Here is a 27,896-nt window from a genome sequence, read left to right on the forward strand (position 1 = left end):
GATGATGATGCGGGCTTCTTTCCTTTCTCTCCTTTTCTTTATTCTTTCCAATGAATGCTTGGAAAGCTGATCTAATCAGCGCCTTAAACCATGGCGATCTGTGGTCTTAAATGCAGCTTTTGTTGTTCGTGATCAAACATCGATAGGATGGCCGACTCTTGTTCATTGCATGAGAAAGGCTTTTTTCTCTTAAAACTGAATTTTGTTAGGCTTCATTCGCAATTTTTTGTGCAAGAGTCAAAGTTTCTAAATGAACACCTATTTAGGATTGGAGCTTAAGTATAAATCACGAAGCAAAATTTCACATCATTTCCATATAATTATTTGATTCAAACAATCAAAGGCTCAAAGCGAAAGATTATAATTTGACAATTCTAACACATTAACTTAATACAAAATGAAATTTAAATTCTTTCTATCCACAATTGCGATATAAGAATGTATGCAATATATATATATATATATATATATATATATATATATATATATATATATATATATATATATATATATAACAAAAAGTGAAAAGCAAATTTGAAAATTATCTTAGTGTATCGAATTTCATTGACACTTAATTGAAATTTTAGAATTGGTATCAATCAATGTACTGATGAGATCGGACAGGTTAGAATTAAATTGTCGGTAAAAATTGTTTACTTGTCTTTTCAAATTCCTGATAAAGAATGAACCAATAATCAAAGAGAGAGGAAAACAAAAAATTAACCCAAACACCAATGAAGTTACAAGACAAACTATAAGACTTTGACATAGATATTTATTTTAGTACCCAAACCTAACTCATATTAAAAATGAATCAATAACAAAGGGAAGGGAAAACAAAAAATAAACCCATACATCAATGAAATTGCAAGACGAACGATAATATTTTGACATAAATATATATTTTTGAAAGCCTACAGACAATCCTGGACCTCTCATGAACACTTAGTTATTATTTAATCAATACATACATGTATGTACTTGAATGATCATAAAAATATCAAACATTTATAAGGTACATTACGTAAAATATACATAGACTGTCACAATCTCATGCTGGTGCAAGAATGGCATCCGCGCCATTCCATACTTAAATTGTTTCAAACTATTGTAAACTTACGGCAAACTACTTTAAAACTATCACTGATTTAATGATTTGTTATTGATTGTCTACGGAAATACGTCGAGTGATAAAGTTCATAGAAGGCGAGGCGAATGTATGTTCCTCCCATGCGTCAGTTATCTTGTGCTTCCCTTTAAGGTAGTCCATCCATAACTAAGGCGAATTTAACAATTTTGATTGATCTATACTACATCAAATACGTATTATAGAGCTATTATGAGGCTGACATAAACCAAACTCGGGTGTATGTATGTAGTCAATTAAATGAGCTATCACCTAAATTGCACATAAAACTTTTTTAAAGTGTTGTCTCACCTTTAGGAAAATCTTTAAAAATCACTTTCTGAAAATATGTATGGTAAACTATGAATAACTTTAGCATATTCGAAGAAAGGGAAAGCTTTTGCAACTGTTTACCAAGAGAAATGTGAGAAAATTGCTTGTACTAACGAAATACATTTATAAATGCATTTCTCCCATAGATTTCAATGTTAACTTCAGCATATGATAAATTTATTAAAATTAATATAAGTTTATATTTGAATTTCAAAGGTGAATCTTTATTATTTGATAAACTCCTTAAAATCACTATAAAATTTTAGTGATCAAACTTGCAATCTATTAGATATGAAATATGATAGTTATGGATAGACTACCTTAAATGCAGCCACATTGTTTAACCAACACGCTGTTATCGCCTTCCTCCAATTCTACACCTTTTTCATTACTGTAGTAATTATCTGTCTGTAGACTCTGGATATATTTCTCCCTGCTGAATGTGCAGCTCCACAGGCCTCTTGAAACAGTCTTTTTTTTCATTTCTAACATAATTTGATTAAACACACTAAGTCAATGGGTAAATTGTAGCTCTCGTGTCAGAATCTCATTGAGTCTGAATAGGCTTACAGCATCCACATTGGATTTGCTAGGTTTGTAGGTAATGGTTAACTTATCCACCAGCAAAGCGGTAACCCAAGGTATTCAGTACCATCAAGCTTAGCAAAAACTAGAACGTAAATCAAATGGCTGTTATAGATATACATTGTATATCAAATACTTTTGTTCATTCAACTGATCCAGTACTTTCCCTCTTACTGCCCAATTAAGCACAAAGAACCTAAGCTAAAGAACTAAAGCTAACGTGTTGGGTAATTCTGCTCTGACTTTGGACAATTTTCTCTTATCATGGACAAACTGTCCTGGTTCTGATACAGCAATGCACCTCTGTGTAATGTAAATAGCTTTAAACTTCTGGGAAGTCAACGATTGGTGGAATCGTGTGCTTTTTGAGAATATGAAATAACATTTCTCTCTCCTTGTCCTTTTCACAGTCAAAGAGGGAAGTCAACGATTGGTGGAATCGTGTGCTTTTTGAGAATATGAAATAACATTTCTCTCTTTTTGTCCTTTTCACGGTAGGAGATTGATATTACCTACTGGTATTTCTGTTTTTAAATCCAGTGGTCATATCTAATAATATGCGGTATCTCGGCGTGATTCGGAATAATTTTATTAGTTGAAGCCTACAAACCCTAAGAAAGATCTTGCCTATTTAGAATTTGAATAAGTAGGCAAGTGTTTGGTTTTGTCAATATCTTTTTTGTCGTCATGCTCCTTCGACACTATATGTCCGAAGTTTTTTACTCTATTCCTAAAAAATGAACACTTCTTTTGAGTTCATTGCAGTCCATATATATTTTAATTCTGTGAAATACGTGAATAAGTTTTTGCAAATGCATGTCAAATAATAAGAAAATGAGTTCATTCAATTATATAATACAGATTCAAAAATATTAAACAAAGTGTACATCGCCAATATTTAACTGTGCTTGTGATGCTGAAGCATTTAAGAAATGAAGATAATAATTTTTCTATTGATCGACGTATCAAAGAAAAAATTGACCGGAAAACGTTTTCCGGTCAATTTTTTCTTTGATACGTCGATCAATAGAAAAATTATTATCTTCATTTCTTATCATTTAATAAAACATTTTCAAATAAAAAAATGTGAAGTGTCATTGATCAAAAATGTAAATAATGTAAATGAAGCGGCGCGTATGAATACAAAACAAGAACAGCAACAATATTCAAAATGGATTCGCCTTCAGCTGATGCAGAGTTACTGGACTGAATTTAATGGATTAAACACAAATAGTGAGTTAAAATCTGAACGGGCTGAATTGAAAACGAAAGGAAAATACATGCGATAGCTTGTGATATCATTCACTGTGCAGAAAAACTCGTATTAAAACTAGTTTTCATGTGAGATCGCTGGAATATGCAACTGGACATAACCATCCAAGGAAAAGCGATCGTGGACGAAAATAGCTGATATGTCGACAAAGAATAGTACGTATAAGTGACTTTTGTAAACTATGTGGTAACTAGATAGCCAGTGATGTACTTAAATGGTATATATCTGCCGCTTGGAATTCACCGAAGGAGTTGATGCATTACTCATAGCTTTTCTTTACGACGCTTAAGTATTCTGATGACCGATCATGTACGTGTGTAAATTTAAAAATTATCGTTACCAAATTTGAACAGCAGTGTTACTGTGAAAGTTTATAGGCCTTTATGTTCGTTATAATATTCCTGGAAAAGGAACAGCCAGCCTCGCTGTAAATGTTGATTGATCTCAAGCAGACGAAATCGTGAGAAGACGCTTAATTTTCTATTTCGTGAATCAAACAATGTGTTTTATTTATTTTTGAAGCTTAAGGTTAAACTTTCAAGTTTTTATATTCACAAGGTTGCATTTTGTTTGCTGACAATAAAACAGACACAACTTTACATTTTGTTGACAGTGTTTATCTTGGAAATTCCCGTTCTATAAATAGTGTTAGATCAGAACAGTTGAGAAAAGTAGATCCGGCAAAAATTTTATTGATGCAGGTATCAAAGAAATTTTTCAACCAATCAGAAGCGCCGATATCTCATCAAACGAATAAATATTAAATGATTTTCAAGTCCAAAACTAATTCCTTTAATTTAAAAAAAAACTCCGTGGAACTACATGTGCCGATGAGCTTCCTCTTTCTTTCCAATCCATATAAATTTTAATAATGTGAAATACCTGTATAAGTAAGGTATGGTGCCCGCACACAAGTAATGTGAAGTACTTGTTAACCGACCAAGAGTCCTGGATTAATCTATATGCATACTGTCTTTTATCGTTCTGGAGTTAAGTTGACGATGGTTGATAAAAAAGGTCGGATAGAGGCTTCGTGCTTCTTCGTTGAATGAATTCGACAGAAAACCAGCTCCACTGGCAAAGTAGCGCTGCTTTCACACTTCTTTTATACTTCTGATTAAATAGATAGGAATCACTCAGCATACATTTGACAATATTTGACTTAATCGTAATAAAAACTATGTACTCTGGGATAAAATTTCTGTAACTGCTGTTTCTCTTAAATATCCTCACAAATCTGATATTGCTGGGTTTTTTTCTTTACAGATTGGGATTGGTGCTCTTATTCACCCGATTAGGAAGAGCGACTGGTTGTATCTCATAGCTAGAGAAAAGCCCCATGTTATAAGGAAATGTCCTAGTTGTAACGTTTCTAATTTAATGTTTCTAATCTTTACATGAACACTGCAACTATCCCAATACTTATAAAGAAGAATGGAATGATATCCAGATCCTCTTAGAAACTAGAATATTTGTTTGAATGTTAGCAACCTAGATCCTGATGGTAGAACAACTAAAATTTGTATTAAACACTACACATCAATTTAGGTGGATAGTCACTCAATGATCAATTTAGGTGGATATTCACTCAATGATCAATTTAGGTGGATAGTCACCCAATGATAAATTGAGGTGGATAGTCACTCAATGATCAATTTAGGTTGATAGTCACCAAATGATCAATTTAGGTGGATAGTCACTCAATGATCAATTTTGGTGGATAGTCACCCAATGATCAATTTAGGTGGATAGTCACCCAATGATCAATTTAGATGGATAGTCACATCACCCAATGACCAATTTAGATGGAGAGTCACCCAGTGATCAATTTAGGTGGATAGTCACTTAATGATTAATTTAGGTGGATAGTCACCCAATGATCAATTTACGTGGATAATCACTCAATGATCAATTTAGGTGGATAGTCACCCAATGATCAATTTAGGTGGATAGTCTCTCAATGATCAATTTAGGTTGATAGTCACCCAATGATCAATTTAGGTGGATAGTCACTCAATGATCAATTTATGTTGATAGTCACCCAATGATCAATTTAGGTTGATAGTCACCCAATGATCAATTTATGTTGATAGTCACCCAATGATCAATTTAGGTTGATAGTAACTCAATGATCAATTTAGATGGATAGTCACTCAATGATCAATTTAGGTGGATAGTCACTCAATGATCAATTTAAGAGGGTAGTCGCTGATGTACTGCAGATCTTACTACTCTCAGTATATTCCAATACCACTGTAGGTCATTTTCTATCCTGAGTTGATAAGGAGGATATGTGGATCAACATTTTGTAGAGATATTGGTTCAAATCCCTCACCTGTTATTCCAATCCAATGAGAATTAATGTTTATTTCTAGGAAAACAGGAACCTCCGAATTAAGTTACTGGTAGGAAAAACCAAAAAAGTTTTGGGTATCACACCGGCAATCGACCTTAGTAGTTCCATAAATACTTCAGAATTATTTTTTTTCTATACTGAATTTTTACATGTCCCTGTACTCAGTTTTAAAATTATTTGTACCACCGAGAAGGATATTTCATGCATTTTGTTGGATGATGATAATTTTCATAAGAACCTCTTTACAGGCACATGCAGCAGCTTCAGGGGAGTGTGCAGTCTGTTTACATACAAACGGATAACACGTGGTTTTGAGTGTAGACCTTTTTGGAGCTAGATATTTTGAGAAAATGTCATATTGTGTGTCCTTTTTTTAATGTTAGTTGATGAGATAGGTAACAAATAATAATTCCTCCAAATATTTTGTCAAGAAAAATACAAACTGAGTCTATAGTGTTATATAGTGAATTTAAAAAAAGAAGAAGAATATGCTTTACTTGTTAATTACAGTTTACACTTCTCTCGTACATGTACCAATAGAACTTGGTAGTATTGAACATTTTCTGCGACATTCCGAAGTTATCTTTCTTTTAATAGAAAAATAGATGACCGACTACTTGGAAACTTGTTGAAAATCAGATAAAACTATGCACAATAGAAATATTTTAAACACAGAAACAGGTCACAAGATTTTCTAGATATATCATATTTTTCGTTAATGCTATGCTTGCAGCAACATGAGCATGATAGTATAATATATGTTCTTTAAATATTTCATACATGTATATACGCCTTCTTTGGTGTGAAATTGTTTTAACATACCAGTTTCAGTACAAATGCCATAAATTCTTGGCAATTCCAACTTATATTACATTTAAATATCAACATATTATTAACATAATTATATAACATTTACATGCACATTTCATCATATATAAAATTGTCCTCTGCACCTTTGCATATACACGTCAGAGAAAATACATGTTAAGAAGTAATTAACTAGTAATTTAAATTTTAATCTCTACCTACAACACTTGCATATTACCACGAATAACGATTATGCTAGCTACACGTTTTACATATGTGCAAGGCTTTTACATGTAAGTAATTGCTTTCTGGAAAAAGCTATTTCGTGCATCAACTTAATTCAATCGTTTGTGAGCTTAATCAGTAACATAAATTTCTGTGTCAAAATGTTACTGGAAGTTACAACCCACCCGAAACACTATACATCCTAGCGTAATCATGTTGGAAGTTGGGAACTAAATTGCCTTCAATTATTTTTTCCGTTGTGTGAGCTATATTGATTTAAAACAATCGATGGCAGATCAAATGGTTTACGGGAATTTGAATGTTTCCTGGGACTCGAATCTTCTCAAAAGCTCTCACCTTCTTGCTTGTCTACCAGCCCTCAACGTTCTTTGACTCTTTTATGGTCCTTTCTTACTAAGTAGACATTATCGTAGAATGTATGGATCCACCTTAAGGTGGTTAATTTAGCATTATACAAGAGAAAAATTTTGGTGGTATTCTTGGATGTTTTAGTCTATAATCATTTTTTATCCCATTTAACCGACAACTCAATGTATATTTCATACTACATACGTTTGATGTATGAGGAAACATTATCTTTTATTTTCATGTTAAAAAACAAGACACAGCTTTTCATTATGTCGGAAGTGTCGTGTCTAATATCCCACGCATGCGGAATGATGTCCTTTGGTCAAATGGAAACTCCAGCGAATAGACCGGAGACACCTTAGGCCGAGTTCAGTGGAGGACAGTTTACAAGCGCAAGGGTTTTTTTTATCCCACAAATCAATAGACAAAACGTTTTCTGCGAACGTTGAGAACAAACGTTAAACAAATTTACGACGACAAATCGCTGTTTCTTCTAAAGCCTCAATTTCAACCTACGATACATAATTAATTGATTAATTGTTCTTATCAGAGGCGTTTTAAAAGAACTACGTGTGTATTGAAGCTGACCCGTATTTTTAGTTTACAAAAGAGCGGAAAAGGCAAGATAGAGGTTTATTTTATTTGTAAATAACATCGGCATACTCTAAAATATGGCATGATATAATTGTCCTGGCCTCGACATTAACACTGTCTTTTTACTAAGATATTAAAGAATAACATCCAAAGCAAAGACATTCGACTTTATTTAGAAGTGCGGAAAAGTGATAGAATTTGATGAAATAAAAAAAACCCAACTCTTTGAACTCATGTGTGTGTGTGTCTTATTGTTTCATTATGTACTACGTGTCAATAAGTTAAAAATGTTCCCGCCTGTTTACATAATTTAAACACAAAAGTCCGAAAAGCAGTTTCTCAGCGGCCGAGCGACATAAAGTTTAGGTTTATTTCATGCACTCACAGTTAACAATGCAAAACTGCATCTTTTAAAATTGGTCATAAACGCATCATGTTAAATCAAAAACACATCATGTGATGCAGTTACATATATGTCACGTGAATATATGTAGCATAATTATATCTTTGACACTTTATACTTAATGGACCAAAATCAATTATAATTCCATGTGCTATATCACCTGCCATGTATGATTAATCAGTTGTTGACTGATATACATTTTACGGAAACAGTTTAATTGGTCTAGAAAAATCAATGAAATCAAATGAAATATAATTTCAAGGTGAAAAATGTTGAAGATACCGAGGTTTTAACCAATCGTCTTGCCATGTCATGTTCAGGCCAATCCAGGTTTTAGAGTATGCAAATTAACGTCACATACAGATCTAGAGAAAAGAAGAACGTAGGCCGATTATGAGTCAATTCACGCTGAAAGATTATACACTGCACATGCATTCACTTCTTTACCATTACCTCTTTCCTCTTCTCCAGTGCATGTAGTTTTCCCATGTGATATTATGGGTGCATATATTTATTAATATCTTATAATCAATATTTGAGACTGCACATGACAATTTTAATATTTCCTTGTGCATTTGCAAATTTGAGATTAATTGCAGTACATGTATACCCCCCCCCCCCTTTTTATCTTAAATATTATTTTATCTTTAAGGTATCCCACTCCTCAATGTTCAAGAATTTCTTGGTATAATAAGCTTTTTTTAAATAAGACATCTTCATTTGTTTATACAGTACATTCATTTACAAAATAAAAACATGATAAACACACCTTATTATTGTGTCCGTGCAATTACCATATCCATTATAACAATACCTTGGACCTTCGGTAGGACATTACCATCTATTTCTTGGATCAAAATGAGTTAAAATGAGCTGGTTTTGAGTGATATATGCAATGGTTGCATAGTCTTAGCTCAAAAGTAAGACAAATCTTGTTGATTTCAAAGATCCATGGCTGAGTGGCGAACAATGAAATAGACGGCCTGACAGGCCTACGTCACATTGCTGTTTGGCACAAATACCCAAAGTCCAAGCTCCTGTTTATTTAGTTCTATTTTTAAGACCTCTGATTGTTCAAAAAAAGGGGGAATCAAGCAGGTTTTTTTTAAAAATTCGTCGAGATCATGAATTAAAATGTATCATTTTTTTGTAACTAGCAAAGATAATTTTTTACCTATTTTAAATTTGAAGCTTTTTGATATTAATTAGTATTCAGACCTATTCGTGTCCGAATTTTAAAGAATACAATGCAACTATTATAACAAGGCTAAGTAGAAATAGATAATACTGGCGGACCTGTAAATTGCTGTTTCAAAATCACTTGTTCTTTGGCCAACTGTTGAGTCCGTTTCCGTAAAAATCGATCCCATGTGAATATAAACATTCTGAACGGGCCTGCTAAGATACTATTTACAAACCACACTTTTTAGGCGCAATTCGTGCTATTTTTATAGGTACAAGTTTATGAAACCTAGCTCATAATTTAACACACAAAATAAACTGGTCCTTTGTGAGAATCGGTCTTGATAGTTGAACTGCAGAACAAAACAAAACAAAACAGATTGTCCATAGCTGATAGTACTTCAAATTAATGTATTTGTCAGTGGTTTACTTGATTTATGCGTTACCATTAAGTCTCAGCACTCTATATAATGTATTTTCGCAGCATCTTATCAAGAAATAAATTGTGCTTTCAAATTTTCTTATTATATATAGACAATTTTAGTGTACTTTACTCAATTACTAACAAAGTGCCAAGAATACTAAAAAAAACTTGATATGAAGTATTCAATTATCATTTATGAACAAGCATTGAGACTAAATTTCGTAAAAGAAAATGTCATCCAACACTAATAAGCCCTATATGATTATTATTACGATTATGATATAAATCATGAACGAAAATTTGTATTGTTTTTTTGAAGGTATTAATTTATATCGGAATTCGATTTGAAATTTTTTTGTCACTATAAGTCAAAATAAAGTACATATTTTTGCAAAAAGGTCGCAGATATCAACATTATTGTAACGAATACCAGTGGTACATTAACAATAGTGCAGAGTGTAGTTTATGGGAACAGTCCTTCTTCCTTAAAAACAATCTTGCAACAAATATTTTGCATGTATCTTATAAATTTCAAAAATTAAAGGACTATGTGCGGTATGGTCAAATATCTGCCCCAATTTTAACCAATTTTTAAATAGTATCTTATAAAACTCAAAAATCTTCATAAATCAATCTACAGTGGACGCGTATCACTTTTATCTTGATTTTAGTCATCATTGCTCATTCGCTCTTTATCTATGACGTCAACTAAATGACCTTATTCCCGCAAATTTGCAAACAAATGAAAATATTCTCATTTTTGCTTTATATTTTGTATTCTGAAGTAAAGAGCGCAGGTCTGCTCAAGTACGATTTTAACATGTTTTTCTTCAGATAATTGTACACACTATACCAAAACATGGTACTTGAGCAAGCCTGCGCTCGATGTTTCCCAGTCGAAAAACCATCAGAATACACCCATATTTTGCTACAAAACATCTATTTATCAAAATAAGGCGATCTTCATGACATCTTTATACATTATGACGTCACTGTGGTGATAACCTTTTACACCCCTTATCTTCAAAATCATTTTAACTATCTTCCACCTTATTTTTAAAACTCTTAATAAAACTTTAATTTTGGAGGCAAAAACTGCATAATACCGCACATAGTCCTTTCATACAAACTTATAGGATATATTTGCGTCAAGCAACATTACAATGTGCCACGCAAGAGAGAGAGAGAGAGAGAGAGAGAGAGAGAGAGAGAGAGAGAGAGAGAGAGAGAAAGAGAGAGAGAGAGATCTATATATTTGCAGAACATCAAATCAATGTTATAACTATATAATTAATTGGTCCTGTATTTCATTAGAAAAAAGAATAATTGCCACGAACCTACGTCTGGATAACGGAAACATGATTCTATTTCGAAACGATCTGACAAATGTATTCGATATTATAGGAAACGGATTTTTAATTAATTTTTGAGAATGGCTTTTGAACAAGACAAAAGATATAATAAAAAGCAATACTCTTTAAATACCGCTAAGCTTTATCGCCAAACATGCTGTTGGTTTGAGATTACACATGGAAACTGTTGACATTACAGCTCGAGCTATTTTCAGATCTACTTCATTTTGTCAAAGTTTTTCAAGTTCATGGATAGAGTGTAATTCTATACATTTGATATAAAATACATGGTATCTAAAATGTAAACGTTGCTGTCACGCCACCTCAGGTCTGTGAAAGGGCTTTAATATGTCCACAGTGTCAAAGTGATATGACGTCACTCTGCAGACTGAACACACGACCGTCAGCGGGTAAGCGTAATGAATGACTTGACCTACATGTAGATAGGCGGACCAAAGTGAGCGCGTTTTAAATGAATTTTATACACCGATTAGTTTACAAAATGAAACAGTAATGTCTATAGTTTTTAAGCTAAAATTGCATTCTGTATCTCACCATTTACATATTAATATTTTATAGTGACGACTGCGGATGATTCAAAGCTCTTTAGGATGACTTTTACTGAAGCCTGGATAGAATATAACAACATTCAAACCCTTCTTGCTCATTATGACAATGTGATTAAAAATATCTGGTTGCTCTTAGAAGATCAAGAAAAAAGAAATATGATGGACATTGATAGAGTTGATGATCTGAAAGCAGTACTTCAGCACGCTTGGTCAATGATCCCTTAAATGTACCAACAGATCTTGTATTCACTACAAAGTTATCGGATCAAAGGGCCAAAGAAGATAGGATGATAAGATAGCGCAAATGCCCATTTGGTTCAGTCGTAAAATTTAATTTCAAATCTGTTTTTGCCTATTAAATCTATTTGATAATTTTATTGTACAAGTTTGCAAAAGCAAAATTTCTATTTATATTCAGATTTTGATATTTTAACAAATGGTAAGATAAAGAAATATTGCCTTATGTTTTGGTGGCATCGAAGCCACAACATAAAAAGCTAATACATATAAGATAACCGAATGTCTGGTGTCACAAAGCCATTTTAGTCACAACAAAGTGGGCTATATAAATGCTTTGGCCACGAATTTACGGACTTGTATTATTTTTCTAAAACATTCAATTCTTGCGATACAAAATGATATTTCTAATGTATAGTGGGTTATCTCTTCACTTTTTTGTTGATTGAAATCGGTTTGATTTTATTAGACCTTATTTAGACGATGAGTATGTATGCAGTAGATATGCCTTTTGGCAACGCACTTTCAAAAAAAAATACGCAATTTGAAAAAAATTTCAAAGTACGTTTAATTTTGGACAAAATCAACGCACTTTGGAATTTTTTTTCAAAGTGCGTTATGAAGGTACATCAAAATTTTTTAGTATCGAGACACTTAATGCACTTTGAAAAAATATGTATAAATCATAAATTCTGGAATTAAATTTCTAATTTGTTAATAGTATAATGATTTGTTAACACTTATGAATCTAATTTACAGTCTTTAAAAACGAGAATAGGGGTAAAGGTGGGGGATAACCAAAGATACAGGTCAATTACCAGTACTTCATTTCATTGATTACAGGTAGAAGGTCCTGTAGCCCTCTTTTTACTTTCCAAACATATATGATATTCAGCAATACGCTTTGTCGTAAATAAAGTACAGTGATATTGAAAAAAAAACTAGATGTTCAAACAATAATTTCTTCAAAGGTATGTTAAAGAATCTTTAGGTGTTTCAACATAGACCCTCTTTTCAAATTCTAATCAAATAAATCATTTCATTATATGTGTATATATGACGCCGCGGTTGAATTTAACGTGGTTGAAATGAGAAGGATATTTTGCATCAAACTAAAACGACCAAAAAGGTTTTATCAATTGACTGTTTTCAACTAGAATATCATAAAACGCGATGGTCACCTTACTTTACTGTTTCATTTGCATTTTTTCCTTGTGTGTTTTCTATCCCCTCGCCAAATCTCGGTGATAGGATACTCATTTAGCCTGTGACCAAGGAAGGTAACTCGTATTGAAATAATGATGTGATCAGAAAGTGAGCAACAATACCGCATACCCTTGGTTTATTGTAACTAAAGTTGATCTTATCATCAATATATTAGAACATCTTGACAGTCTTAAATATTTGTGGTCATCATCTTTGAGACTTTGTCAATAAGAAACTCCTCAAAAATTAAAATATTTAATAACAAAAATACGTTACACAACTTAACAAGGAGATACATATAGCAAACATTTTACAAAATTTAAAGTAGTTTAAGAAATAACGCATATTCATAAAAAATATAATAAATGCGCAACTTCCTGTCAGTTTTCAGTTTAAAAACGTATGCATATTGGTCAAATAAATATCACTAGCTGTCAGATATTATCAGACTTTTTAAAGTAAAATTGAATTGAAAATAGACATCGATTTTCTTTTATGAAATTGTAATACAAGTATCTTAATAAGCAACGCAAACGATTTTAAGATATTCAAATCGATAAATAATAATTGTATAAAGCTAGAGAATGAAACAAGATATTACAGTGATTACAGACATTTCTAACTTGTTACAATTTTTGCAATAACGTTTTAACTATGTTTTCCGGTAAACAAGTGACCTTATTTCGTTTGTATCTGAAAATAGCAAGAGGCTTGAATCAATACACTGAGCAATACAAGTTGAATGCAAAATAAGTGAATTTTGATGAACGTTTTATAAAGATTAATGTTGAGGATGACAAACGACAAAAGATGGGGGTTTATGACATGTGAATTAGAAAAGGCATAACAACATCATCGATTTAAAGTTTAAAGACAAGAAGATAATCCGCACCTTCCGTTTTATGCTGAACTGTTGTAATTGAACGTGCCTGTGACGTCATATTCTTGTCTGATTCGTGTCCTCCTTTCTGAAGCTGACTGTCATGTTGCCGTCCGAATACTGAACGAGCATGAATCTGGCCTGGTTGTAGACCCGTTCGTCTTTCGAAATCCTTTCCTCACTTCTAGAACTGGACGATTCAGGGTGGGGATTTTTACCCGATTGGTACGTTAGATAACGCGATGGGTAAAAGTAGGGCTTGCACATCATCAGACACTTGAACCCATGGCGGTATTTCTTGCTGTAGAAGCAGTAGATCATTGGGTTTATTCCACTGTTACACAGCCCTAGCCACTGACTAATTGGAATGATGATGCTGAACAGCAAATCAAAATCTTTACTGTTTGTGGCAGGAGGTGAGAAATACAACTTAAAGAAAATTACGTATAATGGCAGCCATGACAGAGCATACAGGCTTATCACAATTCCAAACATCTTTATGACTTTGATTTTTGACTTGTGGATGACGCCGCTGTAACACGTATTGGACACGCCTGGGGCATGTCGACGCCAAACGCGGACAGTTATAGAGGTATAACAAACCATAATGAGCAACAAAGGCAAGGTGTAACACAACACGAACAGTCCCACAACAAAATACGCTCGCTGGTAGTCGAAGTTTGGCCAAAGCTGAAAGCACATCGGAATAACCTGAGTACCTGTATGCGTCTCGTATTCCTCGTAAAAAACTACTATCGGTATCGACAAGGCAATGGATGTGATCCAGATACAGAGAATGGCGATTCGGGCTGCTGTTTTAGATATTTTCGACAACCACGTGTTACATATGGCCATATACCTGAAATGTTAAATAAGAAGATACAATTCATGTACTTTCATGTTCATGACAGACATAGAAATTAAACACACGCAGTATCGTATCGGTAGAATTCATTTGAACTGCATGTCTTTAGAATTTGCATTATTTTGCTTTTCATATTTCTTTTATATTAGGATAAGTCGTATTTTGATATGTGTATGTGTGTGTATATATATATATATATATATATATATATATATATATATATATATATATATATATATATATATATATAAAAAGAAGAATAATCTGGGGAAAATAAGGACCACGCTTTTAAAAGGTGATAAAAGAAACGCTTAAATGTTTACTTTGAAGTATACGAACGCCATACACTTTAAGAGTTATAGGTTAGTTTGTAAGGATGTGATGCGGATTTTCCATTAGCAGTCGTTCCAGGCCCAGTGGCCTCAAACGTATAGACATGTCAAAATAGGGAATGAGTATAACTTTTGAATAATTTCAACGAAATTTCTGCTGTAGGCTTGTAGGCCAATATATTTAAAAAGTGGAAAATAATTTAAATTTATGACTCGACCAAATCAGAAAATTTAAAGATATTTGTGAAATGAGTTTTTTTTTGTTTATGGTACAAGGTATAAGGGCCCGGTCAGACGTTTTATTGTTCATTACCATTATGTGTCGGAAACATTCCCCTGAGTCACATCAATTACTCGGGAACCTTTTTTCCGATTTCTCGGGTCAGAAATTTGGAGTAAACGTTAGTGTATTAGAAAACCATTAATTCAAATGAACTGAATAAAGTTTAACTTAATGCCGGAAGTACGGTTAGATGGCCTAATTATCTTAAAACAGCACGAAAGAAATATTTCAGAAAAAGCATCATATCCATTGATTAGATAAACTACCATTTTATACGACCTATGAAATCATAACAGCCCCCTCAAATACAAAAGTCATACATGTTAAGATTTATTCTTATGACACTGTATAAATCTGAAAAAGATTAAATTGAGTTATTTTTATAATTCTATAAAAATAAATGCACAATGCTCTTACGCTCAAGGTTATTACGCCACATGGTATCAACATCTATATGTATTGTTTCATTTGATTCGAGAAATGCATTGAATGAGAAGACATAAATATACAAAGATAGTAGATTTGTATATGAGAAAATGCAAATTCATATACTGAACTGAGTATACAATATAATTACCAATTGGTGTCACATTTTTGCTTTCAATGTAAGGATTTTTTCCTCATTAAACGTTACAAGAAAAAAAATTTAAAAATGAATGTACGTTAATAAGAAAGAACCTGTAACATTTGCAACTGATTCACAAGTATCAACATTTTTGTAAAGGAAATAAATAAGTAAATGCCATTCCTTCGAGGTGTTAGCTTGAATACAACCAGGAGGACATCTAAGAGTAGTTGTTTGGTCTAACGATTTAAAAAGGTTATTTCATATTACATTGTGCATTTTTTAGCTAAATGTACCTCCGAGAAAATACGAGTTTGACGAATTTCAACAAACAATACGTGAATGGAATTTAACAGAATACAAGTTTTAAATTTTCTGGCCCCAGTAGGGATTTGTTTCGTTTTTTAAAAATTGTTTTCGAAATCTCAAAAGATAAAGACAAAAACACTTATTTCACTAACCGTCACTCATATTTTACTCCCTGTTTTCTGTGAAAGGCCCTAGGTGTTCTGGATGCTTACTGATGTAGCCATCAAACTAAACGTGTCGGGGAGTGAAGGGGTGGGGTGGGGGGGGGGGGGTCTTTAGATATTTTTAGTTTAATCACAAAGTTTCTGAAGTTAGTGATAAAAATAGTAATTAAGAATACCTGAGAAAATAACTTCTCAAGCTCAAGAGAGGTTCAATAAAGTCTTTGTTGAAATATCCCCAGTATCATATAGATGTTGAAACATGATTTGGATTAAATAAATAGCTATATGTAACTGTATTTCTACATCAGTAGAATCCTAATTGAGTGAGGACCTATCTAGTTGGGTTCGAAATGATGCTTATGAACCAAAAGTTCCAGTATGATTTTATCATAATTAGCAGGTGCTTCAAGCAAATAATTGACATTTTGCCTTTTAAAAGTAGTTTATTCCTTGTAAACCTATATGTACCAGAAACGAAATTATGATTTTCACAGCCTCACTTGACTTGTTAGAGATTACAAGGTCTGTTAGATATGTACGAATCTGGACATTATTAAGGCGTCGCCGACTGTGTATAAAAGAATTGGAACAAACCTTGCTTAGTATTAACACCACGCTCAACATCTATTTTTAAAATCAATTGGATTCGAACCCTTAAGACAAGATTAAGTTAGTTCTACATTTGTTAACAAAGAGTACTGTATTAACCCAAAGCAGATTATTGTGAAGGATATAGATAATCCCCATAAATTGCCTTATTGTGTATGCATCTTATTCCAGAAGTCAATTTTAATTCATTCAAAGATGATATCTGTAATAAAAAAATATCTAGTGAATTGCCATAAATATTTCTTTTTGTGGCTTTCTGCAGCAGGTAGCCATGATAACTGGCAAAATTTTCTAATGTAAATAACCGTCTTCAAATTACGAAAAAATAAATATTTGGCATCTAATTAGATTGTAATGGACAGGAAGAGATATGGAATTATAGATATAGGAAGTCACTTTCACCCCCATTTTTTTCATTAATGGAGGATGCCTAAGGGAGTTAAATCAGAACTTATTGGATTTTATTTGTAACCCGTGATTCCGTGAACGAACCTGTCGACAGCTATGAGGGCCAGCGTGTTCACTGACACACAGACAGACACTTGCTGGAGGAAGGGCGTGGCTTTACACAGGAAGGACCCCAACCGCCATCCTGAAAGAGTCAAATCACATATGAATACAAATGGTTACTTATAGATTAACCGCAATCGCAAATTCTCGGGCTTTTCCGACAGAGCTAGGAAAAACACCTCGAATGTATTAACATTACCGGATGTTAGAATTTTAAACAAAATGGAGTCGCTTCCCATTAAATGTAAAATAAGTATCGGGTAGACAGCCTTGTAAGTCGCTTCTGTGTTATATTTTAAAGTATATAATTTACTTAAATGAAGTCTAGCTTACATCTCAACAGATCATAAAATGTGTTGTATTTTAATATATCACGTTTAATTAAAAAAAAAGGGGGGGGGGGGGTTGTCATGGACGCCTAGATAATACATTCGAGGTGTTTTTCCGAGCTTGCCGGAAAGGCCCGAGAAGTTGCGATTGAGATTTACCGTGTACTACCACACGCACTTGCTTAAAATTACAACCCCTCTTCTTTAATATAAATGAGAAAATACACATTTTTGTATGCTTTGTTACACAGAAAAAAACCTGAGTGTCCGTTTTATTTTTTTTTATTAAAAAAAACCCCTGAAAGTTGAGAGGATATAAATAACCTCATACCTGCTATATATATGTGTGTGTTTCCTGCCCTCCAAAAGTACTATAAAATGGTAAGAAAACATTGGGAAATTTTTAAAAGTTGTGAAATAAAGGGGTTACAAAATAACAATCCCCACCAAAAGTTAATGGGGCATTTATTGAAATTAACCAAACAGATCTTCCTTAAAATTTTAGATATGATTTTTTTTAGCTTTAAACTATTTCATGTATTTAGATTTGAATACAAATATTCCCCAAAATCTCTATAAAGAGCTTTTCTTCCAAAAGAGATCAACATTGTCTGAAATGGTCACGACCATCAAACCCTCTTAATGCAAGGAATAAGAAATTCCTTTACAAATTTTGCGAACAAGCAAACATTTATATATACATGTACCGTGTTACAAATCATGCATTTTTATTTTCCATATTCTTACAATTCTTTTCAAAATGAGGGTTTATTACAATAAAATGGCAATTCCAATTCTCCAAGTGATTTTACATAACTCTTAAAATCCGGCTCTTTCAAAAGCATAATGGCATTCGTCCAGTCTCAATTCAAAGATGTGAGAGGATAGTCTACTCTAACTGATTAGCTTTTTGTACATAAAAGGTATAGGTTTACAAAGGAATTACTGCATGGCGATCTGAGCAATAACGTGCTTTTAGACAATTTATTCTGAAAAAAGCTAATTAAATCTACTGAACTTTGAACAAATAAATAATCAAATAATCTTTTATTCATTATTAGGTTTCTTTTTTACAACTGGTATCGTCTTGTTCAACCGAATAAATCCTTTAATCTTAGAACAATACCTATACTGAGAGAGAGAGAGAGAGAGAGAGAGAGAGAGAGAGAGAGAGAGAGAGAGAGAGAGAGAGAGAGAGAGAGAGAGAGAGAGAGAGATGTCCAGTATAGGATGAGGGTAACCAGTAATCAATGTCAAACCATATATATTTTTTATACATCTACGTTTGCGCAAAGAACCCTTAATAACGCTTTCACTGTTGTTTTTTTAAGAATCAATATCTGAACTGTTCGTTATCTGAGACACTTGTCACAAGATACAAAGAAGATCTCTAACTTGATTAACAGAAACACGGCTTTTATTTGCGTAGAACCGCAATTAATGTACAGTCTTGATTTTTACTGATCGTTTACTCGTATATATCATTACCAGAGGAGTATTACACATAGATATGAGCTCAGATTTCTTTCATTGAAAAGTCGATCTTAAAATGATTTATCAATATGCAGTCGCTTATATTCCCTGTCTTAGAAAGTTTGCTTAGATACCATATGTCACTTTTTGGGGAAATAGATTATTCATATTCATCTTAATGAAATAACTGCTTCATACATTCATAGAACCTTTTCATTATCCCTTCAAAAAGCCTACACATTGTCTAAAAAATGTGACGAATCTATACTACTCGAATTTTTGGGCTCTAATACCGAGAAATCGGAAGAGTACTGTCTTTTGTTTTATATATTTTAAACATCATTAGTACTTGAAGATTACCAATTTGATTGATTTTTTCCTCAATCAAGCTTCGCCAATTAATAATCACCGAAAATTCCTTTAAAAATCCGGAAATTATCTGGATTTTTTGGATTTTACAATCTTGCACATGCGCATTACATTCGCGCTAAATCTTGAAGATTACCAATTTGATTGATTTTTTCCTCAATCAAGCTTCGCCAATTAATAATCACCGAAAATTCCTTTAAAAATCCGGAAATTATCTGGATTTTTTGGATTTTACAATCTTGCACATGCGCATTACATTCACGCTAAATCACGGTAGGGTCTTTAGTTTATGTTTCCACAATATCACATTTGCATGGATAAACTCAGAAACGATATTACATGTACGTGTAAATTTTCATTGAAAATTTGTCTTATATTCTGTTCATCAAAGGAATACGGGAGATAACTCTAACTCAGTGCATCCCGAGAGTTCCGAATGTCAACATGATGTGAAAATTCGAAACGAGTAAAAAACGGTGGTGAAAAAGTATTGAATTTTTCATTAAAATGAATTAAATTTTTAGATGAAAATTTGACTGTTATTTTCAATGAAGCCTTATTAATTTTCTCCAAAATTGTTTCGGAGCAATTTGCATTTTTTTGCTACATTACGGGTATATGGGAGTCACCTTAACTGTGGTAAAGGTCTGTTCCGGGACACAGTTAGATTATTCTAACTAAGCAGAGTGTAGTGAAATTAATAGCACTATTGTAGTCTTAAAGCTTGATTATGTAAATGTCAACAATAAGCTAGGTGTGTCGATGTACCTATTTCGTAAATGTCCGCTAGCATATGCAATGTCAACCCGTGCACGCACGGGTCAAAATCTAGTATATTTTTTTAATTTAACAGAGAATGGCTCACTCGGAATGAGTGACGGATCAAACTAATAAACAAAGTATCCCGTCGATATTTCTTCCACTGCTGGGATTTTATTGAGTTTCTTATCCACTAATCTGTAAATGTTTGATTCTTGAGGCCTCAAATGTCTGCTGTGTTAGTTCTTTACTTACACAACATAAAGCATGTAAGATGGTTCATGGATAATGGCGCAAACAATTCGTGGAAGAGCTCGGGATTTTACCTTGTTTACCATTGTTTTCAGCCATTAACGATAATCAAAATTCTCGAGAAAATTGGTTCTTTTCCAGAAGTTATGTGTGTCTAAAAACTAATAAAAGAAAAACCGTGTTCAGAAAAAAAAATGTCTTTTTATTGTACTTTTTTCCATTAGAAAGCAAATAAAAGTCATATTTTTGTATAGTAGAGCAACTGTTACACCGAAGTAAAAACAACTGGAAAGAAGTTATATTTTAAAAACACGAACCGTTCCTAAATGAAGGCTAATGAAGGCTAGTAAAACTATTGTATGAAATGTCAAGGCACTTCTCCGTTTTACTCATTGAAAACCTAAAGAACAAACAAACAAAAGATATATTCCTAGGAATCACCAGCTTCTATCGGAAATTTGGGATTCTTGGGATTATTTCCTGTTTAATCAGAGTGGATAATAAAGTTCCTTTTGTTTTCCTAGAGCTCCGTGTTTGTGGCAGATTTACATAATTGTCTTATCTGTAGAATTTCCGTTGTATGCAGGTCCTCCGAATTCCGCGGATTTATCTATATAATTTTTTGTCGACCATAAAATATGATAATCAAAAGTCATTACAAACGTCTATTTTATTTCGATTTAATAAATATAATCTGGGAATACTAGGTCTAGAAAGGTAATAAATTCTTTTCTAAATCATTAAATGTTTCCTTTTTGAGTCTTACATCCCCCCCCCCCCCCCCCCAAGGCTAGTTGACTCAAAAGTCGTGCCACGATTGTTTCATTGCAGTCCTGCTGAACTTATGAAAGCAAACAATTTTTTAGGTGCAATAAATTTGAAAGTTTCATGTTTAGGGGTTTTCGATTGATATTTTGATCTACAAAGTAAATATTATCGGCATTCATTTTTGAAAGTTCACCAACATATACATTCAATGAACTTCATCTAGATGCACCAAATACGCTTTTGGTAACGACAGTTGTTACAATCCGTATGGTCTCGGTTTGATTTATCGTTTAAAGCTATACATGTATATTCTTTAAGCTATTGTCGGAAACCCATGCTCACTAACCTCCCATGCTCACTAACCGTTGGCAAACTCATGGAACTTTTCTTGTTTTCATAGATATTTTTACTGGAAAATAAACTGAGCTTCCCTACGGTCAGTAAGTGTATTCGAGAGATGTCGTGCACGGATTATTGACGCTCCTATAAGTAAGAGAGACCCAACTTAACTGCAGGTCGGTCGCTCCCAGTCTGAAAAAAATTCGGATGAACGACCGGGGAGCTACAGTGGCACCAATTAAAAAATTGTGTATCTTATGCGCATAAAACGCTAGTTTTGGACTGATTAACCATATTTATACGCAAATTCTGTGAAAACAATTAGTACCATTCAATTCTTCAAGCATTTCTTTTAAGTCCAACTAAAAACAAGACGCCCATGGGCTACCTCGCTCACCTGAGCAACAATTGGCATGATTAACTAAGCTTTATGGAGTCATAATACAAAATATCTGGACAATGTATTGTAATAAATGTACATCCTTTATAAATAAAAATCCATTTTCCTGGATACTTTAATGTTCATTATCAAGTCTCCTTTCTAATAGGTAGGATGATTTTATAGTCATATCACATGTTGAGCATTGCAGTTCATCCGCAGATCCTAAACAATTGTTTATATACAGGATATAAAGCTGCATCAGTTCTGAACCCCTTGTGAGGCCCAAGAATTGTCCAAAACTAAACAATTTTAAAGAATCAGCAATCTGTATAAATGCTCGCATATAAGTTAAACTATAAATTATAACATTTAAGTTTTTGTGAATAATGAAAATGTTTTCCTTTGTAAAATTGGATCCCAAATGTGGCCCAATCCTACTCCTCGAGATTTTGAATTTTTAAATGAATTTGAATTTATGTACATTATCTGAGGTTGCTTCTATTAAAGTCACAGTAGCTTTTCTAGGCAAATGGTTTTTAAAATATTTTTTCCTACAAAAAACTACATAAATTTTTGCCCCCCCCCCTCCAATCATACACCTAGGGATCATGATTTGAACAAACTTGAACCTACCGCACCTGAGGATGCTTCCACATAAGTTTCAGCTTTTCTGGCCAATTGGTTCTGCTCTCTCTCTCTCTCTCTCTCTCTCTCTCTCTCTCTCTCTCTCTCTCTCTCTAAAACATTTTCGAATAATTTTTCTCGTTATGTCACAAATGAGATAATTTTATTACTATGCTCCGAAAATTGCTGATTCACACCGGAAATAGTTAATATATTGCCCTCCCGGAAAAAGTTATATTTCACAGGAAATGGTTATATTGCCCTTCCGAAACTGTTATATAACCCTCGCGTGCAATGATTCTGCAAATTAGTTACGTCGGGTTTGAAATTTAGCTAAGCAAACGTAAACAGTTCCTCGAAAATAAAAATTTCATGACAGTGTCTGCTATCCAGAGAAACTTACTTTAATTGTTTAATTTGAAAAATAATCTTCTTTTTGAAAGCATCGATCGACATTTTACCAAAAAAATGATTTGTAAGATATGAAGATGCATTAGTAAAATACACCTGTTAATGAGGTAAATATATTCTTAGACAGATTTTTAATTTTAAAAATGTTATATAACATATATTACATCTTCTCTATGTAAAAATTCAACCCCCATTGTAGCCCCACTCAACCCCCAGGGATCATGGTTTGAAGAGACATAAATCTGCCTTACCTATGGATGCTTCCACACAAGTTTCAGCTTTCCTGGCCATTCAGTTTTTGAAAAGAAGATTTTGAAAGACTTTTCTCTCTATATTCCTATGTAAAAACTTGACCACCATTATGGCCCCACCTTTACCCCGAGGATCATAATTTTCACAACTTTGAATTTACACTACCTGAGGATGCTTCCACATAAGTTTCAGCTTTCCTGGCTGATCAATTTCTGAGAAGAACATTTTTAGAAGATTTACTCTATATTTTCCTATAGAAAAATGTCACTCCCTATTGTGGCCCAAACCCTACCCCCGGGGTTAATTTTTTTACAACTTTGAATCTACACTACCAGTACCTGAGAATGCTTTCCGGCTGATTATTTTTTGAGAGGAAATTTTTTAAAGATTGAATCTATGATTCCTATGTAAAAATTCGATCATCCACGTAGCAGATAAGTGATCAATCCCGTGTCTAGTTGTAACTGGTTTTGCAGTTAATAGAAAATCAAAGTACGGAAGTACTGACGGGAGTTGGTTTTATCGAATATTATTTATCTTAAAATCAACGATATGTTATTTTCCTTGGCAAGTAGTTTATAATCTTTATTTGAATTACGCACATTTTTATAATATGGATTCTCGGACTTTTCCGACAAGAATTTCGAGAAAACCTCTTATGAATCATGTTGTGTAATATTTAAAAATGGAATTGATTTCATCAAACTATGTATCGGTATTCGAAATATTTCAAAAAGTGTATGAATCAAACCAATAATGAACTCTAGTCTCGTTCAACCAAATGCTCGGCCGTCTCCGTTAATCTCCGACAAGTAAGATATACAAGGTCTCGTGATAGCTCGTGCGACCTCTATATATAGACTGATTCTCCGGAGACAGTCGATGGTTGAACGAGACTATAATGAACTCTGGCGTAGGAATACATACGACTGCAAAAAACTTCTAAATTGTTCGTACTATTTAAAATCTGACTATTTCATAGGTATTTATAAATAAGTTTCCTTTAAAAAAATGCTTCAGCGTACATTACATCGAATTTATCGATTATTTTCAAGAACTAATTCTTGTCAGCGGTTTTGATTTGTGCTTAGGTCCAAACACTGTTTCAGTTTCGGTTTGCCAGAGTAACTGCATAGGAGAGTTGATTAAAATCAACTCCCAAAAATAAAAATCGAACACTTCAAACATCCTGTTTCTACTTAAGAGAATCAGTTTCAAAGAATGGACGATATATTGAACGTACAGTACGAACGTAAACAATTTTTTGAAGATAAGGCGAAATCCGTCCACGAATGAAAAGATTTGAATTGAATGTTTAATTTGAATTCATCTCTTCATGTTTATCCTAAACAAATCGCACGGCAATTCTTAACCTGTTTAGAAAAAGAGTCCTACTCTAATATTTCTTATGGTTTCAGATACAGGCCCTTAAATAACCATAATTATCCATTTTTAATTACGAGCGCTCTTGAAGTTGTAAAATTGAGTTCCAGACTACTTTCAGACACGCAGATACAACAAAGGGACTTATGGAATCCGAATTGACATATACTCAAAATAACTGAAGATATCTTTAATTATTTAAATGCATAATGAATTCAACTTATGCGAGTATTAAATGGATTAATGGGAATGCCTATTGAATGAATTACTCCCAATACACCCCATCAAAGCAAAATCGACTGGAAACGAACCTTTTCTACTACCCTTCACATTATTATGATATTTTATCTACTTGAGTTAGAAGTGTTCCTGTGTTTATATTCTTTATATCTTAATTTATTTTATATATGGTTTTATCATAGTATTCATAATTCATAGATTAACCCTCTCAGTTAATGGTGATGTGCATGATAAGTGATATGCACCTTTCAACTTAGACCTTTGCCTATGTATTCAATGGGAATTGCGAAGGAGGGAGAAATATTATTCGACTAATTTTGATGAAAATAAATTCGGGCAATAAATATGTACAGCAATCCCTCCATGAGAGAAATAAGCACCTTGACTTAAATCTAGAATATCAATAACGGAATTATTGCTTTCTTCTGGTAATCTACATTCAAGTTTCAACACTGAAATTTTTAAGATCTTGGTTGAATTGCTGCACCCATTAATTAAATTAATGATATCTTCAAATCAATGGATATATCATCAATTTATATATGATGTTGATTCGGCTCTCCATACTCTTTACTTCAAACTGTTAGGAATGCATGAATCTCTTCAACACGCAGAGTAGGATGAGCATCGAATTTCTCGTCTCCGTGGTCTCTTTGATAGTCCGCGGACCAACAAAAACAGATCACCCAAGATCACTCAAGTGATCTAACAAGTACAAAATTAAGACAAAGGCTCAAAGGTTGATTGCTTGTACCGCCGGGCGCTATAATTTACGTTTTTATGGTTATGTAGTTATATATTCATTTAAGACATGTTTACTCTTTAATTAGTCGACAGTCGTTTACACCTTAAACAGTTCAATTAACACAAATCATAAGTCCAATTCAAGAGCCTATAACACATCTACTCAATACCTCTGCTTCTTTTGTCTATCCTATTTCACTTTTCAAGATTATTAAGATAGCGTTTTCCAATAACTAATTTTAAAATGAAATTTATTCTTGTGATATTTCAGTTTTTCTTGATCTAATTTGTCTGCAATTAGATTCTGATAGAGAATTGCTCCATGCACGGTTTTGTTTGCTAGCTTGTGTCTTTTGTCGAAAACCGATCGCAAAGCGAGTTAAGCGCTATTTTATACATTTTAAAATACATTGTTTGGGACGAAATCAAAGAAAAACATGATCGATACATTGCAATATTAAATACTCAAACAATGAGAAAACATGGGCCAATTATTTTGAAAAAGTCAATACATTGCATGGATGTTACTTATTTCAATGTTCAAGATTGAAGCAAATACAAGCATCAAAAGAAAAAAGTTCTTCCACTCTTTAAATTTTTTAAATAATACTTAATAAATAGTTTATTGAAACTTCAATATTTCCTTAAAGGCAGAGCTTACCATCTTTAAGTCAAACCGATTACAAATAGTCCTATAAAAATTAACTAAAGGTCGATACAGAAATTCCAAAGTATAACTGAAGGAAAATGAAGTTACCATACAAACGTATGACCGTTCATAACTTACCAGAATATATGTTATCCACCAGAGTGAAGGGGACATTGAAGATTGCAATAAGAAGGTCAGCCACAGCCAAATTCACCACAAAATAATTCGTTACTGTTCGCATCCATGGGTATTTCAAAACGACAGCAATTACAAAGCAATTTCCAACGACAGCGAACAGGAAAGCTAGACCATAAGCAAGGGTCAAAATTACAATGACGTGTAGCGGGTGTTTCACTAACGGGTAATATACCTCCTCTTCAAAGCTCTGAAAGTTCGTGGTACAGATGTTGCAATAAACAGATTCGTTCATGTCCGCGCAACACCTCTGATGAGTTTGCCCGTGTTGCGCTCGCAGTAGTCTATATTGCTGCCCCAGCGTCAACAGTAAGAGTTAGAATGTTCAATCGAGTTAGAGTTGAAGCCGATTATGCTCCCTCATCGATTGTTTTTAGAGGTAGTATTCGACTGGTGAGTAGTGACTATTGCTGTGCTTTATCTACATGCTCGTCAGAAACACCCCGAACACTGTTACACCTGATGTTAGTTACGTTGTAATATTTCAGTGACGTTTGTAAAACTCTATAATATGTAGTTATGCAAACATTTTTTATGACGACTTTAACTTGATTGCAATTGGGTTGACATTTACAGTATTTTCATGCGATTTCTTTTCATAATAACGTAGTTGTCTGATGTACTTTTATAACTAGAGTTCCTGTCCTCTCCGTGGTAATGATATTCCACTTTTTGAAATCATAAGGTCTTGAACTACATGCATAGTGTCTATTAATAGAGGAGTTTAGCAACTCAGCCATTGGTCTTTGAAATCAACAAGATTTTTTCTGTCTTTTGAGCTAAGACTGCGCAAGTTTAACTTGTTTTGACATAAGAAATATATAGCTACGTCCAGCCGCCGAAAGTCTAAAGTCTTGTTAAAATGGTTCTACGTATACTTTTCACAGCCATTTATCCTTTGAGAAGGTAGGATAAAAAAGATATTATTAAACTTATGGATCATGATATCGATACACACCTTGCGTCAGGAGAAAAATGTTTAATGTCAATCTGAGGCTAGTTCAACAAAGGGGGTGCTCGCGAGCGCTCGCCAAGATTCCCTATATATGCAACACAAATTTTAACGAGCGCTCGCGAACATTCACTTCGCTGACTATATACATGTATAAGCAAAAAGCTCTCTGCGCTGTGCGCTTATGTAGAATCTGAGATCAGTATTTTAATCAGAT

The 27,896-nt window shown here is 33.3% G+C and overlaps 1 protein-coding gene across 1 annotated transcript; it reads right to left on the reverse strand.

Moving 5' to 3' along the window:
- Positions 1–13,282: 13,282 nt before the first annotated feature.
- LOC105337786 (neuropeptide SIFamide receptor) lies at positions 13,283–27,127 on the reverse strand. Its single transcript, XM_011442681.4, has 3 exons — positions 26,671–27,127; positions 17,541–17,640; positions 13,283–14,780 (listed from the first exon to the last, which is right to left on the reverse strand). The coding sequence occupies exons 1-3, from the start codon at positions 26,960–26,962 to the stop codon at positions 13,979–13,981; spliced, it is 1,194 nt and encodes a 397-aa protein (XP_011440983.1). The 5' UTR covers positions 26,963–27,127; the 3' UTR covers positions 13,283–13,978.
- Positions 27,128–27,896: the final 769 nt, after the last annotated feature.

Source organism: Magallana gigas, chromosome 7 (genome assembly GCF_963853765.1).
Source record: "Magallana gigas chromosome 7, xbMagGiga1.1, whole genome shotgun sequence".
Lineage (NCBI taxonomy): Eukaryota > Metazoa > Mollusca > Bivalvia > Ostreida > Ostreidae > Magallana > Magallana gigas.

Bases quoted from the DNA above. Each gene is read 5' to 3' on its own strand.
- LOC105337786 (XM_011442681.4), bottom strand. From the start codon at position 26,962: ATGAACGAATCTGTTTATTGCAACATCTGTACCACGAACTTTCAGAGC. The intron at 17,641-26,670 runs GTAAGTTATGAA...TGACTCTTTCAG, and splicing joins GGTGGATAACATATATTCTG to GATGGCGGTTGGGGTCCTTC. The intron at 14,781-17,540 runs GTTCGTTCACGG...TTAACATTTCAG, and splicing joins GCCCTCATAGCTGTCGACAG to GTATATGGCCATATGTAACA.